The sequence below is a fragment of the Microtus oregoni genome, unplaced genomic scaffold, assembly GCF_018167655.1.
Source record: "Microtus oregoni isolate MIOR12 unplaced genomic scaffold, Mior012 000175F_ref0000477, whole genome shotgun sequence".
Classification (NCBI taxonomy): domain Eukaryota; kingdom Metazoa; phylum Chordata; class Mammalia; order Rodentia; family Cricetidae; genus Microtus; species Microtus oregoni.
The window spans coordinates 330,173-352,654 of NW_024544831.1; the positions used below are offsets into that span (position 1 = coordinate 330,173).

At 40.0% G+C, this 22,482-nt stretch overlaps 1 protein-coding gene and 1 pseudogene across 3 annotated transcripts in view; both read left to right on the plus strand.

The window, feature by feature from the left end:
* Positions 1–22,482, plus strand: part of LOC121445327 (constitutive coactivator of PPAR-gamma-like protein 2) — a 131,778-nt gene that overhangs the window by 37,463 nt on the left and 71,833 nt on the right. For all 3 annotated transcript variants that reach the window (XM_041647397.1, XM_041647400.1, XM_041647398.1), the window contains exons 2-4: positions 2,653–2,899; positions 5,127–5,209; positions 11,309–11,437. In XM_041647397.1, coding sequence (XP_041503331.1) covers positions 2,653–2,899; positions 5,127–5,209; positions 11,309–11,437 — 459 coding nt within the window. The remainder of the gene's footprint in view (positions 1–2,652; positions 2,900–5,126; positions 5,210–11,308; positions 11,438–22,482) is intronic.
* Positions 5,727–5,861, plus strand: LOC121445331 (annotated as a pseudogene).

Here is a 22,482-nt window from a genome sequence, read left to right on the forward strand (position 1 = left end):
AATCACTTGTACCATGGCATAATCAGCTTCAGCCGGGCTTAAAGTTATGTGTCACAGAAAGAATATGGATGTCAGTAACAGTCTGACCTAGGTTTTTTAGGTCTGTGGCTCTGAGCATGACACCTTTCTTTTGTACATTTGAATTTCTTTATCTATAAGATTGAACTTAGAGTGCCTGCATAATCAGGTTATTGGTGTAGGAGTTCCTTCTGTTTGTGTGTTGCTTTTATTGGTTAATGAATAAAGAAACAGCCTTGGCATAGGTGATAGGACGGAACTTAGACAGGTAGAGAAAACAGAACTAAATGCTGGGAGGATGAAGGGCAGAGTCAGAGAAGCTATGGATCCTCTGCCTGAGACAGACACCAGTTAGAATCTTTTCCGGTAAGCCACTGCCATGTGGTGATATATAAATTAATAGAAATGGGTTAAATTAAGATGCAAAAATTAGCCAATAAAAAACTAGAGATAATGGGTCAAGCAGTTTTTTTAATTAATACAGTTTCTGTGTGGTTATTTTGGGTGTAAGCTAGCTGGGCGACTAGGACAAACAAGCGGGCCTCTCCCTACAACAACTGGTACCCAACGTGGACCCTACAACAGGTTATGATGACATAAGAGGCTAGATCATATTTTGTGGTTGCCTAGTGTGAGGTTGATGGATAAACTAGCAACTTGTATGCTAGGTGTGCTGGAAGAAAATATCATCAGAAGACAGCATAAAACCATTCCTTACTCTGGCACATCTGGAGTTAACTGTATCTGTAGGTATAAATATGTTATAACACTTTGGTTCCTTTGCCTAGAGATTAAATTAATACTTTGCTGTGCTTTCTGCTTATTTGTGCCTTTGTCCTTATGTGACCTCATGTGTGACATGAATATCAACAGTGATTAAACTCTTTCTACATCCTACCAATTTTAATGTATTGAAACTCTTGTTACACTCCACAAAATTATTATTACTTTAGAACATCAAGACATATCAGTTGAGCTAGGCATGATGGTACATACCTTTAATGTGAGCAAGCACTCAGAAGGCAGAGGCAGGCAGAGCTCTATGAGGCTGATGCTCATTTGGCCTACATAGTAAGTTCCAGACCAGCCAGAACTATATAGTAAGACCCTGTCTCAAAAAAACCAAAGCAGCAACGACTACAATGGCAAACAATAGGTCTTCTGAGTTCAAAGACATTATCAAGATCTATAGACTGTAGAACCAAACAAGTCTGGGCTTTTCTCTTTCTAGCTATATGACTTTGGAGATAAATGGCCTCATAGGATTTTTTTTACATATAAGTGAATTAATGCATATAAAGGTATATTGCTTTGCACATAGCACATAGTTAGGACCTGTTAGTATTGTCATTAGTATGTAGTGCTATGCACCAGCATGGAGCCAATAACAGTGGAGCCCAAAATGCAGTGATAAAGTCTCTGTAGTCAAAGAACTTAGTCTGGTGGAGCCAGTGTACAGGTAACTTTGGTATGCTTCATTTACACCAAATAGAGCGTGTGCAAGAAGGGTACGTAATAGGCTGTCTCTGTTTCTATTAAAAATAGTGCTGTTTGGGGAGTGTGCTTGGTACCAGAAGTGATATGTATTCTGGAGTTAGGTCAGTTTCCGTTGTTTCTTACTCAAATAGCTTTGAGGCCAGCCATCCTTTTACAGCTTAGTTTCTCTGTTTTTAAAATAGGGTAAAGTTTTCACCCTTGACTAATGGAAATAATCTCTGTGGGTTTCTTCTGGGGAACCCTGTGAGAAACCTCCCTTGTGGAAGCACTTGCCTTTCTTAAGATGCTCCTAAGGGGAGAAGAAACAAGAACTGTGAAAGGGGGGTGTTATGCTGGACCTGGGGGTTTCTAGCACCCTCTTTGGGCAGTTTACAACTGCTTGCAACTCTAGTTCCAGGGGATCCAGTGACCTCTTCTGACTTCCACGGGCATCTCCATGCACTGATGCACAGGAACACATTCAGCATACACACAACACGTAAACAAATAAGTAAATGTTTGAAAAAGTTGATAGGTGAGGGTGTGGAGATCTGGCTCAGCAGTTGAGAGCAGTGGCTGCTCTTCCCGAGGATCCGGCTTCAATTCCCAGCAACCACACAGCAGCTCACAGCTGTCTGTAACTCCAGTTCCAGGGGATTTGACACCCTCACACAGACTTGCATGCAGGCAGAACATGTCCATAAAAAAACTGATAGATGAACTAAGATTTCTATTTCCACTTCTAAATACTTTCATTCATATATACCTTACCATGATTGTTGTGATGAGATTATACAGGTAGAATATGCACAGTACATAGCTACTGAATAATTTCTTTGTTTTTTTTATGAAGATCTCTGTTATGGCTTCAAGCAGAAACCAGAGATTTAGTATTATATTAAATAATTAATATAGTGTACATCAAGGAATAGTGTGTTGATTTCACAACTTAAGGGTTGGACAGTTAGTAGACATGTGTACAAGCACAATCATATTCTAAGCTGATATACAATTTGCTTGTTTTGTTGTTTTTAGCCAAAGATAATCTAAAATTTTATCATCATAAATTAGGCACCATCCTTCCTGATTTCTAATCTTGTTAGATGCATATAGATCAGTTTCTGGGTCATGACATGTTCTCTTTTTCTTCTCTCCTAGGTCTTTCAGAGCCTGGAAGACCACCATTTGGAAGTGGTGGCTTTTTTCAGAGAAAATGGCTTTCATGGTCTTCTTGCTCATGACTCCGAATATGCGCTCTATAATATTCCATCTTACTACAGTTCCCATGCACTGAAGCTCAGCTGGAATGGGAAGAACCTCACAACCAACCAGTTCCTGATGCAGGAAGTGGCCAAGCAGCTCGGTTTGAAGCGAATAAATTTCCCCATATTTGCTGCACTGCTTGGTAGGTTGTCTAAGCCAGAGAATCCAGAGTTTGGTAAAGTTTCTTCTTGCATAGATAGGATGAGCAGACTAGAGTGGTTTAGCCTGGCAGTATTGGGTTTGCTTTTTTAGAGACTTCATGCTGATTTGGGATGTAGCTTAGTTGTTCGTGTACTTGTTTAGCATGCATGTGGTCCTGTGTTCAATCCTAGAACCACACACCTGGGTGTAGTGTAACATGCCTATAATTCTAGCACTCAGGAGGTAGAAACACAAGGATCAGAAATTTAAGACCATCCTTGGCCACATAATCAAGGCCAACCTGTGCTATATGAGAAAGACCCTGTCTCAAAAAACAAAACCTGAAGTTCTCAGACCATATAATACTGTAAAAAAAAAAAGTAGAAATACTTTTTTTAAAAGAAATACTGAAAAGCAGTAGACAGGGGTTCTTAGCAGATGATCTGAAAAACTTAGTATGTTATGAACCTATTAACTTGTGATAAGAATGTGAACATATAAATGTCAGTTACAAATATGAGAACATTTTTTTTTTTGGCTTTTTTGAGACAGGGTTTCTGTATGTAGCCCTAGCTATCCTGGAACTCACTTTGTAGAGCAGGCTGGCCGCGAATTATATTGCAGAACTTACATGCAAAGTCCAATGTTTCACTAGTCCAAGTTATCTTTTCTTCTCTACTCTGATTATTAGCATTTCTTTTTAAAAATCTAGATTTAGACCAGGAAGCTGTGTGGACTAGTTCTGCTCTCGGTCTTTTTTGTTAGGAGTACTTTTGAACAGTATTCAGCATAATTCATTTGCAGTGAAAAGTCCATATCCAGGGCTAGTACCCTGCCATTATCATTCGCGGAACTTTCTCCCATCCCTATCAATTCCTCTATCCGCACACCCACTGGGTTTCTTTTTTGTTGTTTCATTTTTCATCGGGATCTCACTGTGTAGCTTCAATCATAAGATCCTCCTGCCTTAACCCTCCTAATGCTGGGATTGCAGGCATGTGTTGTTACATCCAACTTTCAGGTTTTCTTTTAAAGATGCAAATTTTTTGTTGTTTTTTGAGAAGGGTTTCTCTGTAGCTTTGGAGCCTGTCCTGGAACTTTCTCTGTAGACCATGCTGGCCTCAAACTCACAGAGATCTGCCTGCTTCTGCCTTCCGAGTGCTGGGATTAAAGTTGTGCACCACCACTGCCCAGCAAAGATGCATTTCAAAGTAAATTGCAGAATTGATATTTGGAATTGGTTTTCCAAGTATTGACAGTATGAACATTAATAGACTGGTATAGTTGTGACCTGTAAGCACAAAGAACATCACTTTGAATAATGTGATTGAATTAGCCTACGTTTTCAAATTAGATTTTGTGCAATTATCACTGAAGTCCCGCTTCCCTGGATTCATTTTCCTCATCTCAGAAATGAAAGTAGTTATAATCCCACAGTGTTACTCATGAGGCTGAGTAAAATGAATATGGAAAGTGCTTTGAACTTGTCGAGTAATCAATAATTTCTATTATAAAGGCAGCACAGCTAGGTAACAGTTTCCCATTACCTGTGATAATGGGTAGTGCCATGCAGTTGAGAGTCTGACAGTCCTATTTTTTTGTTCTAGTATAAGCCTACCTAGGGCCAAGTCACTAAGCTTGTTTGAATCTCAGTTTCCTTGTCTATAAAATGGAGATAAAACTTTAAGATTTGATCATTATAAAGGAGATACTCATGGTACAGAGTAGATAATTAGTACATAGATAACTACTTAATTACTTAATTTAATTAATTATTACATTAAGAATATAGGCTTACTGGGTGTTATGGTGCATGCCTCTAATCCCAGCACTTGGGGAGCAGAGGCAGGTGGACCTTTGAGTTGGAAACCAGTTTGGTGTATATATCAAATCTCAGACCACCCATAGATATATAGTGAGACCTGTCTCCAAAATAATAATAATGATAATAATAACATAGACCTAATTTGGCATAGTAGAGCACATCTTTAATCCCAGAACATAAGAGTCAGAGAGAGTCAGATCTCTGTGAGTTTGAGGCCAGCCTCGTCTAGAGAGTGAGTTCCGGGATAGCCAGGGCTACACAGAAAAACCCTGTCTCAAAAATAAAATAAAGAGAATATGGGTCTATGTGTAATTCAGTTATTTCCTCTCCCAGAGGATCCTCTTTATGACCTAAAAGATTTAAGCAAACTATACAGTGAATAAATGAAATGTCTATTTTATAGGTAACCACATTCTACCCGATGAAGACTTGGCTGCTTTTCACTGGAGCCTTTTGGGACCAGAACATCCTCTTGCATCACTTAAGGTAATATGCCCTATTTTGCCCCTGTACAATTAGGATGCATCAACTTTTGATTGAACTTTGATGGTGTAGAACAATTATCTTTCATTAGATTTTTTAAAGTCTTTGCTTTTAAAGTCTTTTTGTTTGTTTTTGAGGTTGTATTTTAATTACACTTCTTCCTTCCCTTTCCTCCCTCTAAACCCTTCCACATATCCCTATCCACTCATCCATCAAGTTTATGGCCCTTTTCTTTTCATCAGTTGTTTTTGCATGTACACATATATTTGTATATACATATATATTTCTAAATATAATCTGGTGAGTCCATATAATGCTACCTGAACATCTGTTTTCAGGGCCGACAGTTTGGCACTAGATAACCAATTGGTGTGCTCTTTCCTTGGGAGGATCAGCTCTTCCAGTCCTAGCTTTACTCACTTGCCTCTAGTTCTCTGTGTAGGGTTGAGGACTCGGTGGGCTTTTCCCCATGCAGTTTGGCATGTTCCTTGGTGTCCTCTTTCATTAGGTTTAAATTATAATACTTAGCTTGCAGTGGAGACACTGATTAGGAAGGTGGTTATATTTGGCATGTGCTGATTACTATGATATTCCAAAATGTGGGAAACTTGACAGCATAATTTGTGGTAGTGTGAGCTCTGTTCACACTCTCCCCTTAGAATAAAGTAAAACTATATTTTACATGCAGATAAAAATTAGTTCTGATAATATCTATAACATAAGAATTCATACAAACTGGCAAAGAAAAATGCCTCAATAGCGACAAAAATGAGTAAAAGACTGAGTCAGAAAAATTGACCAAAGCAGAAATACAGTGGCTAATCATTTGACTAGATGCTCAACCTCACTAGTGACCAGACATGTACATCAGATGAGTGATGTGACCATTTTTTAATAGTTTAGCAAAAATTAAAAATGGAATTTACTGCTATGAAATCTATAGAAGAATCAACGCCCTTTGGCACTTGTGGCAGTGTAGTAGGAGGCCACTTGTTCATTTCCTGGCTTCCCAGACTCCCGAAATAATCACACAGAAATTATATTAATTGCAATACTGTTTGGCCAATAGCTTAAGCGTTTTTCTGCCTAACTCATACCTTAAATTAATCCATTTCTATTAATCTGTGTATTGCCACATGACTGTGGCTTACCCGGTAAAGTCCTGTCCCCAGCATCTGCCTCTGGTGGGGTTACATGGCTTTTCTTCACTCTATCTTCTTTCTCCCAGCATTCAGTTTAGTTTTCCTTTCTAGTTCTATTCTGCTCTATCACAGGCCAAAGCAGCTTCTTTATTCATTAACCAATAAATGCAACACATATACAGAAAGATGGGTTAATTTAAGATGTAAGAGCTAGCCAATAAGAAGCTAGACCTAATAGGACAATCAGTGATTTAATTAATACAGTTTTGTGTAATTATTTTGGGTCTGAGTGGCCTGGGAAAAATGAGCAACTTCTGCCTATCGTTCTTTCTCCTGCATCTTTTTTCCTTGCTTCATTGGTTATTTCCCATTTGATGTATAAGCATGATCCTTTTCAAAATTTCTGTGTATTTTTCCATTTAAATATATTTATTTCCTATGCATGGGTGCTTTGTCTGCATGTATGTCTGTTTACTACATGCGTGCATAGTGTCTGCAGAAGCCAGAAGTGGGTATTACATCTCTTAGGACTGAAGTTACAGATGTTTGTGTGCTGCTATATGAATGATGGGGATTGAACTTGGTTCTTCTGGAAGAACAGCCAATGCTCTTAACCTCTGAGCTATTTCTATAGCCCCAATCCTTTTTCAAAATTGGAGATAAGGCCTGATACCAACTAGCCTTGAACTAACTCAAAAGTCTCTGACTTCAGCCTCCTGGGTTCTAAGATTATAAGAATATGCTACTATGGATGGCTGTGTATGATTCAGGTTTGAAGATAAAACCCTTTGTGTGTGTGTGTGTGTGTGTGTGTGTGTGTGTGTGTGTGTGTGTGTGTTATCACTGGGATAACAGGTGTGTGTTGGCAATATCTGACCTTTTATTCAAGTATTAGGGATCTGAGTACAGGTTTTTGCATTTGTACAGCGAGCACTTTGTCAATTAAGCATCTGTCCAGGCCTAAACCCACTGCTGACCTTACCCCTGGCCACTTAAGCTATTGCTCTATTTTTCTTCTTACAGTATACTCTTCCAAAGAATTTTCTGGGGGTAGGGGTGGGGATGGTTCCATTGATTCTTACCTGCTACACAAACATAAGGCATTTGATTCCCAGACATGAAAAACAAAAAGAAGGGATGGTGGCTCATGCTTATAATTCTAGCCCTGGGGAGATGGAAACAGGCAGATTCTTAGGGTTCTCTTGTCAGCCAGCCTAACTTAACTGGTGAGTCTGGGTCCTAATCAGAGATCTTGTCTCAGAATACTAAGTGGATGGCTACTGAAGAGTGATGTTGGCCTCTGACCTACACACACACACACACACACACACCACAGGGTTGGGGGTGGGGAGGCTGTACTTGAGCTGTTTACTATCCTCCTGCCTCTGTAATCTGATTTGCTGAAACTACCCTTAACAACATTACCAATAAATCCAATGGTCACCTCTCTGTTTTCATTTTTCTTGCCAGTCTCCTAAACACTCAGCTGTCATTCCAACACGTTTGTTGATAGTTTTCATAATGGCCTCTTAAAAGTATGTGTTCAAGTTGGAGATGTAGCTCAATGATGGAGAGCTTGCTGAGCACATGTGAGGACCTGGGTTCAATCTCTAGTACTGCCAAAAATGTGTAAGGTTTTAGGAACTTTGAAGGTGAAACTAAGATGGCCGTTTGAGGGTAGTTAGATAATTTGCACTGTGTGCAAAAAATTACTATGCCACATGCTTTTAGTGCTTTAGAAGAGTGTAGAAGAAAATTTGTTCTTGTGTCTGAAGAGATAGTTCAGTTAGTAAACTGCTTGCTGCATAAGCATGAGGACCTGAGTTCTAGCCCCAGTACCCACATAAAAAGGCAAGATGCTTTGTGCTTGTAATCCCAGTGCCAGGAAGACAGAGAGAGGAGGATTCATGAGGCTTGTTGGCCAACTAGCCTACCCTAGTTGAGGAGCCCCATGTACCATGATTTACTCTGTCTTAACAACAAGATGAACCACTTCTGAGGAACAATAATCTAGGGTGACCCTTGGTTTCCCTGTGTATGTGCATCTGGACCCCCCCAAACACGTTTTACACACACACACACAGGTACACACATATGCATACATGCACACATATATACATATATGCACAGTATACAGATTTGTTTTTAAAAATTGTTGACAGTGCTCAGTGTAGATAGACTTTTCTTTGCCACCCACCCATTCCCAAATAACCGATACGGAGACTTAATATTAAATATAAATGCTCTGCTAATAGCTCAGGTTTATTACTAACAAGCTCTTAAACTTAATCCATTTCTATTCATTTACATTTCTGCTATGTGGCGTTACTTCTCTTTCATCTTGCACATCCTGTTTCTTCTCTGTGTCTCGCTAGCAACTCCTCTGACTCCACCCTTCTTCTTCCCAGCATTCTCTCTGCCCCCAAATCCTGCCTAGCCATTGGCCAATCAGCTTTTTATTAACAATGAGAGTAGTACATATTTATAGTGTACAAAGATTGTTCCACAGCAGCTTGGAATTGAACCCAGAGCCTTAGACATGATAGGAAATCACTCTACCTCCATACTATATCCCCAGCTCTAAGATTTGTTCTTTAGCATATTATGAATCTGTCTTATTTAGTCTGAGCAAAAAACCTGATAGGGTAGGGGACTAGACTATTTGGGATAAATAAGGAGACTATTAAGAGGAGGATGAGAGTGTAATGAAGAGGTGAATATGATCAAAATTTATAATATTCATACATGAAAATATCATAATGAAACCTACTCTTGTATAGTAATATATACTAATTTTAAAAGAGGATTCAGAGCATGTCACTTTCCTATTTAAAATCCTATAATGACTGTTTATGTCACGCAATCCTTCTCATAGCTTGCCATCCCCAGAGTTTCCTAGCCCCTTAGAAGGTTCATACTCAACATTCTCTCTACTTAGATTGCCTTTTTTTCTTACACAGCTATTTTCTCACTCATAAAAGTTTTGTTAAATGTCATTTTCTCAATGAGGCTTTTCCCAATCCTATTATTTAAAATTATATAGGTGTGCATGTACACATACATACATATGCACATCAGCTTATCCCAACCACATTTAATATTCCTGCTGCCATGAAGGCAGAGTTCTTGTCTTTTGTATTCACTGCTATGTCTCTGGTACCTTAGGACAGTATCTGACCATTGCTTGACAGTAACTGTTTGATACAGGGTCTCTGTACATAGTCCTGGCAGACCTAGAACTTAGTATGTAAGTTGACCAAGCTGGCTTCACATTCATAGAAGTTTGCTTAAGCATCCAAGCGCTAATGTTAAAGGTGTGTGCTATCACACCAGACATAGTAACTTTAAAAAAATTATTTTTTATTTCTACTTAATTTTGTGTGTATGGGTGTTTTACCTGCTTGTATGTCTATGCATGCCTGGTACCCATGGAGGCCAAAAGACAGTGGTGGATACCCTGGAGTTAGAGGCTTCTTTTAGCTGTCATATGCATGCCAGAAACTGAACCTGGGTCCTCTGGAAGATCAACCTGTGCTCTTAGCCTCTGAGCTATCTCTCTAGCTCCATCAATAGCTGGTTTTTGAGGAATGAATGATGCAGTTTATTGGTAAAACATTTTTCACTCCAAATGACCCCTTATGACTCTAGATGTCTATGAATCTTGCTTTTTAAATTCAATTTTAGTTATATATATATGCATGTAGGGGGATATATGCACATGAATGTATTTTGCCCACAGAGGCTATAGGAACTAGAGTTACAAATGGTTGTGAGCCGCCTGGTATGTAGGTACTTGGAATTGAACTCAAGTCCTCTTGAAGAACAATATGTGCTATTCACTGCTGAGCCCTCTCTTCCACCCCCAACAAAATGAATTTTATCAAAAGCCTTTTGAAAATGTATACCATTGACTCAATCATTATAGCGTAAAGAACTATAATTATTAGACTTAAAGAACTCTAAATGCGGTAACAAAACCTACAATTCTGCATAACATGAAATATTTTCCCTTTATATTTATTGATTTATTCATTCATTATTTGTGTATTTATTCTTCTCTCACATAATACATCCCAACTGGTGTTTCCCCTCTCTTCACTCCTCTCAATATCCCCGAAACTTCCCTCTCCCCAGGACCTACTGCTCCTCTCTTTCCCTTCAGAAAAGAACAGGCCTCCTAGGAAAGTCTTAAAGCCTTCCATCAAGGCTGGAAGAGTCAACCCAGTAGGAGGAAAATGGTACCAAGAACAGGGAAAAGAGTCAGAGACATCCTCAACTCCCTCTGTTAGGAGCCCCACAGAAACAACTAACAACCATAAAATATATGCAGAGCACCTAGCTCGGACCCATACAGGGTCTGTGATTGTTGCTTCAGTCTCTGATTCCCTATGAGCCCAAGCTGGTTGACTCTGTGGGCCATGTTCTTGTGGTGTCCTCTACCTCTCTGGCTCATATAGTTTTTCCTCCCATTTTGCCACAGGGCATCCTGAGCTCCACCTAATGTTTGGCTGTGGGTCTCTGCATCTGCTCCCATCAGTTGCTGGCTGAAGCCTCACTGATGACAGTTGGGCTAGGTACCAGTCTATGAGTATAGCAGAATAGCATTAGGAATCATTACATTGCCTTTTTTTGAATATCACAAACATGGGCAAAACAATAGATTATTCCATTTATTCACAGTTGTTTAATGATTTAGACCAACTATCAAGATTTTGCCATGCGTTCTGGATTTTGTTGTTTTTGCCAATATGACAAGTTATTTCATTTGCACATTCTTTGTGTATGTCTCTAAAATGTTTGCACGTTACCCTACATATGCATATGGACTTTATCACTTCTAGAAATTCCCAAGTTCACAGCTGTGGGTGCTGGGAACCAAACTCTTATATTTTTGGCTGTGAGCCTAGCCTTTAACGGTGTCTTTGACTTTGGTGTCCCTTACTGATCATGTCTTTTCTAGGTCCGAGCTCATCAGTTGGTTCTTCCACCCTGTGATGTCGTGATCAAGGCTGTTTCTGAGTATGTTAGCGCCATCAAAGACCCCTCAAATCTGGATGTGGTTGGGAAGGATGTTTTCAAACAGTCTCAGGTGAGTCGGCCTTTCCCTCCCCGAGAATCAGCAGCTCTCTGTATTTTTCATTTAAAGACTTGATTTTGTGTACACACGTTTGCAGCTGTCTACATGCCATGCCACGGGTGTGGCGGGCAGAGGACAGTTTGTGGGAATCAGTCCTCTCCTTCCATCATGTGGGCTGTAAGAATCCAACTCATATTGTCAGGCTTGGTGGCAAGTGGCTTTACTTGCTGAACCATCTCGCTGGCCTTCACCAGCTTTCTTACTCTCGCTTGCTACACTACCAAGTTCTCTGTTTTTTTCAGAGGTCCCCAGCGTTCCCCCTGCTTACTGGCTAAAATTCTAAAATTTCCTTTAAAAAATGTTCTGAGATCTGGATAGAAACGTTCCTTTGTTTTTTTCCTACTGATAATTAATATACTACAAACATATTCCGAAAAAATAAAAAATAAACAAACTGCCTAAAATCTTATTCCCCAGAACCTACTTATGACAGCTAATGCTCTTATGTGTCTTCTTTCGGTGTCATATGCTAGGGGTCAAACCCAGGGCTTGGCACGTGCTAAAGCAGCAGTCTACAATTAAGCCACACCCTCAGCTAATTTTGATGCATACATGCTTTTAATTATGTTTCATTTATTTACTGCATGTGTAAGCTATGGTACCCATGTGCTTGGTCTTCTTCTTCCACCATGTAGGTTCTGGGCATTGAACTCAGGCTACCAGACTTGGTGGCAAGTGCCTTTACCCACTGAGCCATATCATTATTCTTAATGTGTATTTTAACATAAAGGATGTCTTACTGGAGAATAAAGTAGATAATGAGAAAAAGGACTATTTAAAATGAGTCTCCATAAAATAAGAATCCTGGCTAGTCTCTGGCACTATAGGATGGCTTCTAGATAATGTTACATGGATGGACTCATAAGGTATATAATAGCTTGAAAATATCTTTTGTCATTCAGCATGATGTTTTTAAGATTTTTTCAAATTGGGCTAGAGAAATGGCTCAGTGGTTAAGAGCATGTACTGTTTGTGTAGAGGACTTGAGTTCACTTCTCGGCATCCATGTTGGGGAGCTCACAACTGCTTATAAGTAACTCCGGGAATCCAACACTCTCTTCTGGCCCCTAGGGCTATTTCCATGTATGTGGCATACACACACTGTTTTTCCCCACATAACACACATGAAAAGAAAAATTTTAAAGAAAAACAAGAATTTTTAAGTTGTTTGATATTGTATGTGTGTCAGTAATTCATTTTTATGGGTATATGAACAGGTCATTCATCCACACATTCCTTAAAGAATATTTAGGATATAAACTTGAGTGGTTACAAATAGAGCTGCTATGAACACTTGCATACAAGCTTTTGTATGAATGTAGTGTTTCATTTTCATAGTGTAAATATCTAGAATTGAGATTTCTAGAACATATGTTAAGTGTATGTTAAAATTTATGACAATGCCAAACCATTTTTCACAGTAGTTATCTCTTTCCTTGCTAGTGCTTGGTCAATATTGTAACTTAAATTTTCTGCATTTTCATATGTATGTATGCATGCATGTGTGGGGAGTAGGCATGCTATAATGCTTATGTAGTGGTCAGAAGACAACCTGCAAGAGTCTGTTCTCTCCTTTACCATGTGGAATCCAACTCATGTCAGGCATGGTGGCAAGCATTGTCCTGCTAGTCCTGATTTATTTCTGATAGTATAGTACCTTGTCCAGCTAGGCAATATGCTACAACTCAGCTATACCCACAGTGCTAAGCATAGTTTTAGTTTGTATTGAAAAGTGGCTCATAGAAACCTTTGGTTTTGTTTATGGACGAGGACTCACCGTGTAGTCTGGCTGTCCCCAAACTGGCCATGTAGACCATGCTGTCCTTAGACTTGCACTGATCTCCCCGTATCTGCCTCCTGAGTGATGAGGTTTCAAGCATGTGCCATCACATATAATGAATATTTTTTCTTGCACATTTGTCCTAGGATTTCTGTGTAGGTTCTAGGGATCAAACTGGGGTCCTCATGCTTACAAGGCAGTGACCTTACTGACTGAGCTATCTCTTCAGCTTCTCTTTTTAAAAAAGTCAAATAATTGCATATTTTACATTTATAGCTCTAATTAATTTGTGTAAAATATTTGTCTTTTGTTTTTCATGTGATTATCCAGGTATCTGAATATAGTTTGTTGAAAGGCTATTTTTTTCTCCCTTGAATTGCCTTTATGCTTTTATTAAAAAAGTCAATTGACTACATATGCATGAGTGTATTTCTGTACTTTTGTGGGAGGGTTAAAGTGTGTGTATATTATTTTACCAGAAGTGCACCATCTTAACTACTATAGCTCAATATTAAGTCTAAAAGCTAAGCAATGATTCTTCTAATTTCGATCTTATTTTGTCTTTGTAAACTCCTCTGCCTTTCCATATAAATTATAGAAGAATATTGTTTGTATCTACAAAAAAAAAAAAGAAATCTTGCTTGGATTTCAGTTGGAATACCATTAAATGTACGAAAGAAATTAGTTTATTTTTCAAGTACTACTGATTAAACCTAGGATGATATGCTGTGCCAGCTGCCTGTCATGAGGTTATATTCCCAGCCATTTCTTTTAAGCTTTTCTTTTTAGATAAGGTCTCACTATATTGCCTTGAATTAATTTTGAGCCTTAGCTAGGTCTTGAACTTGTGATCTTCCTGTCTCTGTCTTCTAAGTAGCTAGGATTACAGGTCTGTACAGCTGTGCTCAGTTGTCAATATTTGAATCTAGTAGCATGATAAATCTATTTTATTTATGTCTTCCTTGACTTTTTTTTAGATTTTTATTGAGCTCTACATCTTTCTCTGCTCCCCTCCCTGCCTCTCCCCTCCCCTTCAACCCTCTCCCAAGGTCCCCATGCTCCCAATTTACTCAGGAGATCTTATCTTTTTATACTTTCTACTTCCCATGTAGATTAGATCCATGTATATCTCTCTTAGGGTCCTCATTATTGTCTAGGTTCTCTGGGATTGTGATTTGTAGGCTGGTTTTCTTTGCTTTATATATAACAGCCACTTATGAGTGAGTACATATGATATTTGTCTTTCTGGGTCTGGGTTACCTCACTCAAAATAATATTTTCTAGCTCCATCCATTTGCCTGCAAAATTTAAGATGTCATTTTTTTTCTGCTGTGTAGTACTCCATTTTATAAATGTACCACCTTTTCCTTATTCATTTTTCAGTCGAGGGGCATTTAGGTTGTTTCCAAGTTCTGGCTATGACAAACAAAGCTGCTATGAACATAGTTGAGCACATATCCTTGTGGCATGATTGAGCATCCTTTGGATATATACCCAAAAGTGGTATTTCTGGGTCTTGAGGAAGGTTGTTTCCTAATTTTCTGAGAAATGGCCATACTGACATCCAAAGGGGTTGTACCAGCTTGCATTCCCACCAGCAATACAGAAGTGTTCCCTATTCCCCACAACCTCAGCAGCATAAGTTGTCATCAATGTTTTTGATCTTGGTCATTTTTACAGGTGTAAGATGGAATCTCAGAGTTGTTTTGATTTGTATTTCTCTGATGACTAAGGATGTTGAACATTTCCTTAAGTGTCTTTCAGCCATTTTAGATTCCTCTGTTGAGAATTCTCTGTTTAGGTCTGTACTCCATTTTTTAAATTAGATTATTTGTTTTTTTTGATGATCGATTTCTTGAATTCTTTGTATATTTTGGAGATCAGCGCTCTGTCTGATGTGGGGATAGTGAAGATCTTTTCCCATTCTGTAGGCTGTCGTTTTTGTCTTGTTGACCATGTCCTTTGCTTTACAGAAGCTTTTCAGTTTCAGGAGGTCCCATTTATTAATTGTTTCTCTCAATGTCTGTGCTGCTGTGGTTCTATTTAGGAAGTGGTCCCCTGTGCCAATGCGTTCAAGTGTACTTCCCACTTTCTCTTCTATTAGGTTCAGTGTTGCTGGCTTTATGTTGAGGTCTTTGATCCATTTGGACTTGAATTTTGTGTATGGTGATAGATATGGGTCTATTATCATTCTTCTACATGTTGATATCCAGTTGTGCCAGCAACACTTGTTAAATATGCTTTCTTTTTTCATTTAATTTTTTTTGCTTCTTTGTCAAAAATCAGGTGTTCAAAGATGTATGGATTAATATCCGGGTCTTCTATTCAGTTCCATTGGTCCTCCTGTCTGTTCTTATGCCAGTACCAGGCTGTTTTTAGTACTGTAGCTCTTTAATAGAGTTTGAAGTCAGGGATTGTGATGCCTCCAGAAGTTCTTTTATTATACAGGATTGTTTTGGCTATCCTGGGTTCTTTTCTTTTCCATATGAAGTTGAGTACCATTCTTTCAGGGTCTGTGAAGAATTTTGCTGGGAGTTTGATGGGCATTGCATTGAATCTGTAGATTGCTTTTGGTAAGATTGCCTGTTGGGGACCCTTCCCCAACCATCTCGGTTATAGATGACGCTGGGTAGTGCCACAGAAATCAGGACACGGGATGCAGAGTCGGAGATACAACTGCATACTTTATTGCAAAGCCAGTGCTCCTTTGTAATACTCGAATCATGATTCAAACTAGGTTCCCATAGTACTTGAAAATAGTTGCATAAACTAATTACTTCGTTGCAAATAATTTCAAGAGCTTTGTGCCCTAGTTAATCTAAACAAAAAGCCTGGTGTTATGGGAATAACTTTGCTGTTATAGAATATGTAAAAACACTTCAACAGAAGACAAACCACAACCTAATCAGAGCCTTTGAACTACAGTGCACATCTGTGTTCTCAAGGACTGACCATTGGCAAGGCACTCTACTGATGGGAGAGGTTTGCCTCCTCCTGACTTGGTTTGCCAAGCCTGTCAGTGAGAATGCTACCTCAAGTCTCCCCTGCACAGAGTTTCTGTGCCGTTCAAAGCTAGCCCTCCACAATTGTCGACTTTTTTTTTTTTTTTTTTTTTTTTTTTTTTTTGGTTTTTCGAGACAGGGTTTCTCTGTGGTTTTGGAGCCTCTCCTGGAACTAGCTCTTGTAGACCAGGCTGGTCTCGAACTCACAAAGATCCGCCTGCCTCTGCCTCCCAAGTGCTGGGATTAAAGGCGTGCGCCACCACCGCCCAGCGACTTTTTTTTTTTTTTGAGACAGGGTTTCTCTGTGTCGCCCTGGGTATCTTGGAACTCACTCTGTAGATTAGGCTGGCCTAGAACTCACAGAGATCCACCCGCCTCTGCCTGCCAAGTGCTGGGATTAAAGGTGGTACCCACCACTGCCTGACTTTTCTTTGATTTTTTAAATCTGTTGAATATTTTATAGTTTTTAAACATATAAACCCTCTATTTTAAAAATTATTTTTATATTTATGCTTTTCCTTTGTTTCTTTTGGTGCTAGATATTGACCTCGGGGCCTTGTACATGTTAGACAAATAATCTTTTCTAAATCTTTTAAAAAACAATCTTTTTTATTTTAGATACCAATCCAAGTTCTTCCCTCCCCTCCTCCTCCCTCACACCTTCCCCCTACCTCACCCCCACCCACTCCTCAGAGAGGGTGAGGTCTCCCATGAAGAGTCAATAAAGTCTGGCACATCACATTGAGGCAGGACCAAGGCCCTCCCCCTGTATCTAGGCTGAACAAGGTATCCCTCCATAGGGACTGGGCTCCAAAGAGCCAGTTTATACACTAGTGATAAATACTCGTTCCACTGCCAGTGGCCCCACACACTGCCCAAGCCACACACTGTCACCCACTAGTTCGGTCTATGCTAGTTCTCCAACTGTCAGTCTGGAGTCAATGAGCATCTACTAGCTCGGGTCAGCTGTTTCTGATGGGGACATCATGGTCTTGACCCCTTTGCTCATATTATCACCCCTCCCTCTCTATGACTGGGCTCCAGGGGCTCTCGGCCCAGGGCTTAGCTGTGCATCTCTGCGTCTGCTTCCTTCAATTACTGGATGAAGTTTCTATGGTAACAATTAAGGTAGTCATCAACCTGATTACAGGGGAAGGGCAGTTAAGGTACTCTTTCCACTGTTGCTTAGATTCTTAGCTGGGGTCATCCTAGTGGATATCTGGAAATTTTCTAGTGCCAGGTTTCTTGCTAATCCCCTGCTGGATCCCTCTATCAAGACATCTCTTTCCTTGCTCTCTCTGTCTGTCCTTCCCCCAACTCGACCTTTCCAATCCCTCATGTTCTTCCTCCCCCCCCTTCTCCCTCCCCTTCTCCCTCCCACTCCACTCCCACAGTCTTCTCTCCCCCATGCTCCCAATTTACTCAGGAGATTTTTAGACAAATATTCCACCACAGACAGAGCTATACTCTTAGGCTCTGTACGTGGTTTTGAGTATTCATAACTTAAATAGTGTATATTTCACTAATTATAAAAATACATTTTTGTTTATTTTTAGAATATGATTGATTTTTGTGTGTTGAGTCTTGACTTGGAAATTTCTGTGCTTACTTGTTAGTTCTATGAGTTTGTGGTGGTACACTTCCTGGGGTTTTTGGTGTAGGTGGTCATGTTTCGAAATAGAGATGGTTTTCTTTCTTTGTTTTCCAATTTGTGCGCCTCCCTCCCAAACCCGAGTTATTATAGTGTTTAGGATTTCTAAACCATACTCAATAGGAATGCCTAGACTAGAATACCATTGGTCTTTAGAGATATTATCGTCGTTATTAAATATGATGTGAGCTGTAGGTTTTCTGGCATATGTTTCAGAACATGCATGTGTTCTAGTTCTAGTCCTAGTTTTCTCAGATGAATCATTGCCATCATCATCATGAGTGCATAGTGTGTATTTTGTGTGTATGTGCATGCTTACATTTGTGACAGTGTACTGGGATGTTCGTGTACATGCCTGTGGAGGCCAGAGGTCAATGCTAAGTGTGTTCCCCATCACTCTGATTTATTTATGTTTTATTATATATGACTGTGAGTATGCACATGTGTGCACATGTAAGTGTCCTTAGAGGGCTGATGCATCGGATCCCCTGGAACTGGAGACATAGGAAGTTGTTGGTGCTATAGCCTGAACTTTGCTCCTCTGAGTATGTGCTATTTTTAAAAATATTTGTTTTAATTATGCATCTGTGTGCATATGTGTATATACACACACACAAGTGCAGGTGCCCTTGGAGACGACATTGGATCTCCTGGATATGGAAATTACAGGTAAGATGCCCCATGTGGGTGCTGGGACCTGAACTCATGTCCTCTGGAAGAGCAGTCCTTCCTGTTAACCCCTAGCCCCTTCTTCTAGCCTACAGCAGTACATTCTGTTAGCCACTGAGCCATTTCTCCAGCCCCTCCATCTTACTTTATGAGACAGGGTTCCTCACTGGATCTCGTGCTCACCTATCTAGCTAGGTTGGCTGGCCAGTGAACTCCAGGACTCCTGCTGTCTCTGCTTCCTCAGCACTGGAAGTTTGAATGCACGCCTCTGTTATACCCATCTCTATGTGTGTGCCAAGCATCAGAACTTATGCTAGGATGGCAGACACATTTTGCTGTACCAGGTTATCTCTCCAGTCAATCTTACAAATGTATTTTACACATCTATGATAGTATCATATTTCTTTTCCTTCTTTAGTGTTGCATGATTAATAAAAAACCTAGAGACAGATATTAAAATACAAATGAAATATCACTACACTTAAGTCATCAGTATTTAGGATTGATACATTTTCTTTCAAACCTCTCTGGAATACTTTAAATTTCTAGGTTTGAATTGTTGGTATTTTACAGAGTAGTTTTTGCCTTTTATTTCATGGAGGATAGTTGTAGTTGTTTGTGCTGTATTGAACTGGTTTTCAAGATAACGAAGGCTCAGAAATGAGCTGGCAAGTCTAGTAGTTAATCTTCATTTTCAGTTTAAGTGGATTTTTGGTTTTTGTTTGTTTGTTTGATTTTTTGAGACATGGTCTCTGGTTGTCCTAGAACTTGCTGTGTAGAGCAAGCTGGACATGAACTCACAGAAATCTATCTCTGCTTTGTGGATGCTGGGATTAAAGTTGTGTACCACTATAACTGGGTCTTTACTGGCTTTAAAAAAATTTTTTAATACTTACCTATTTGTGTGTATGTATGGGTGTGTGGGTTAGCATGGCATGGCATACATGTGGAGGTCAGTGGACAACTCCCAGGAATTGGTTCTTTTTTTAACAACATATAGATTCAAACTCAGGGCATCGGGTTTGGGAGCAAGTGCCTTGACCCCAGACGCGTCACTGGCCCCAACTTGACTAGATTTAGACTCACCAAGAAACATGTTCATGGAGAGTTCTGTAAGGACATTTTTAGTCAAGTTTAACTGAGGAATGAGGTGAGGCGTCACCCTGAATAAGAGCGCATCATTTCTATGGACTGGGGCGTGAGGACGGATGAAAGGGAAGAGGTAACTAAGCATTAGCATTAGTCCCTTTCCCCCCTGGATGCAGATGCAGTGTGACAAGCCCCCTGGTGGTCCTGCTGCCACACAGTCCCCTGCCATGATGAACTGCCTTCTCAAACCCTGAGGCAGGAGAAGGCCTCCCTTATCTTGTCAGCTTGCTTTCGTCAAGTGTTTTTTACAGGACTGAGAAAAGTAACTAAGACAGCAAGTGTTCTGTCTTCTGGTTTTAAGAAGCTTGTGTAGCAGGCTAGTGAGGTGGTTCAGCATGTAAAGACAGTTGCTGCCAGTCCCATAATTTGAGGCTGTCCCCCAAGACCCATATTGTATACAAGAACCCATTCCCGAAGAGACAGATCTCTGACATCCACATGTGTAAGATGTCATAGACACAGTTACACAATTAATGTAATTTTTAAAAGATTTGTAGAGTTAGTGTAAAGTTAGTTTTTTAGTTGTTCATCGAGTTTGCCTGTAGTGTGTCTGGTGTTTATTTCTTTGAATTTGTCATGTTTAGATTTTGCTTAGCTTCTTGAATCTCTAACTTTGTCTTTTACTAAATTTGGAAATATTTTTGATTGTTTCTCTAAATAGATTTTCTGTTCTGTACTCTTGGTCTTTACTTCCTTGACCTCAAAAGCACCAAGTATGCATGTATGTGGGTGTGGGGGATGCTGCCGGAGGTCAACCTTGGGTGTCATTCCTCAAGAGCTGTGTCTGCCTTGTTTTTTGAGACAAGGTATCTTACTGGGATGTGGAACTTGCTGATTAGGTTAGGAAAGCTGAGCAAGGAGTACTAAGAATTATCATTTTTCTCCCTCCCCAGTGCTAGCATTACAGGCGTGAACCGCCATGCCTTGCTCCCTGCCACGGGTGCTAGGAGTCAAACTTGGTCCATATGCATGCCCAGCGAGCATTTTACTAACTGCATTGTTTCCACCGCCTACCTCCTTCCTCGCCTCCTCTTGCAAAACCCCCTCCATTTTAGACCTTTCGCTATTATTCAGTAGATTCCTATTGTTTCTTTCCTCTTCTTTTTAAATGATAATTTATTTTGTTCCGGGATGATCATTTTGGTACTAGTCTTCTGTGTTCTCAGCATCCCCCAGTTACCTGTGGTTCTTTGTCTAAGGTTGAGATGCCAAGTCTTCCCCTTTCCATATTAGCTTAACATGTCTATTGGTATAGTCCTTGCTCAGGCCATATTCGTTTAGGTTAACAGTGTTGGTGAGACTTCATGGGTGTAACCTCCCTGTCATTTCTATGATATACAATCTCACAGAAAACTCCCTGATCCCCTTACAGTCTTCTACCACGCCGCCCCCCCCCCCCCCCCCGATGTTCCTTAAGCCTTAGGTGAAGGAGTTGTGATGTACATGTATGTATCTCCAGGGACTGGGCTCCACATGTCCGTGTTTTGATTGGTTGTGGTTTTCTGTAATGATCTCCATCTGTTGCAAAGGGAAGTTTCCTTGATGGATGGTGAGGGCTACACTTCCCTTTGGCTATATGAACAACTATTTAGAATGTAGTTAGAATTACTCTGCTTTAGTAAAGTGGCAATTGGAGGTTTTCCTCCAAGATCCATAGCTTCTCTAGTCCTGAGTAGTTGGTTAGGTTTCCAGTTCCAGGCTGATTTCCCTCTTGTTGGACAGTCCTCAAGTCCAATTAGAGAGATTTAGTTACTGTCAAAGTATATGTGCCACCATTGCACACTTAGAGTTATTGTGCCATGCTGGTCATGGTTACGGTTCATAGTTGTCAGAGCTGGGTAGAAGTGCCAATTGCTTCCCTTCCTTGGCTGCTTGCATAGCACATTCTGGTATAATTAAAGCCAGTCCTCAAAGGAGGAGGCTTTTAGGTCACATCCAGCTTGGGTCCTCTGGGCCCTGTGTCTGAAATGGCATGGTGTCTTCAGGAATGGGGGTTTCCTTTCACCTCTGGGCAATCGAGATCAACAGCAAAAGCTACTAATGTTCTGGTGGTCTCTTGGACAACCCTGACCAGCAGCTCAAAAGAGGGCTTCTCATGTCTGCTACTGAAGTTTTTCTTAGATCGTCTATGGCTCTTGAGGGAAGCATTGTCAGCTCAGATGGGAAAAATTTTAAAACTATATATGTATTTTATGTATACACACATATACACACACGCTTACATGTATTATAGACTGTTGTAGGTTGCTTTTTACTCTTTTGACTCTTTGGGGGCCCACCACCCAGTTCCCAAATAAATCACACAGAGTCTTATTCTTTCTTATGAATGTCTGGCCTTAGCTTGACTTATTTCTTGATAGCTTTTATCTTTATTTCTGTATACCCTCCTTTACTTCTTACTCTGTGTCTTGCTGTATGGCTCGGTGTCTGGCCCCTGATACCCTCCTCCTTTTTGTGCTGCTTGATTGCTCTTGCTTCCTAATCCCTCTTTTTTCCTTCTATTTATCCTGTCTGCATGCCAGCCTCGACTGTCCTTTCTCTTGCCTCGCTATCGGCCATTCAGCTCTGTATCACACCAATCAGGTGTTTTAGACAGGCAAAGTAGCACAGCTTTACAGGGTTAAACAAATGCAACATAAAAGAATGTAACACATCTTTGCATCATTAAAGCAAATGTTCCATAGCATAAACAAATGTAGCACATCTTAAAACAGTATTCAGCAACAATAGACATTTTAGATCGATA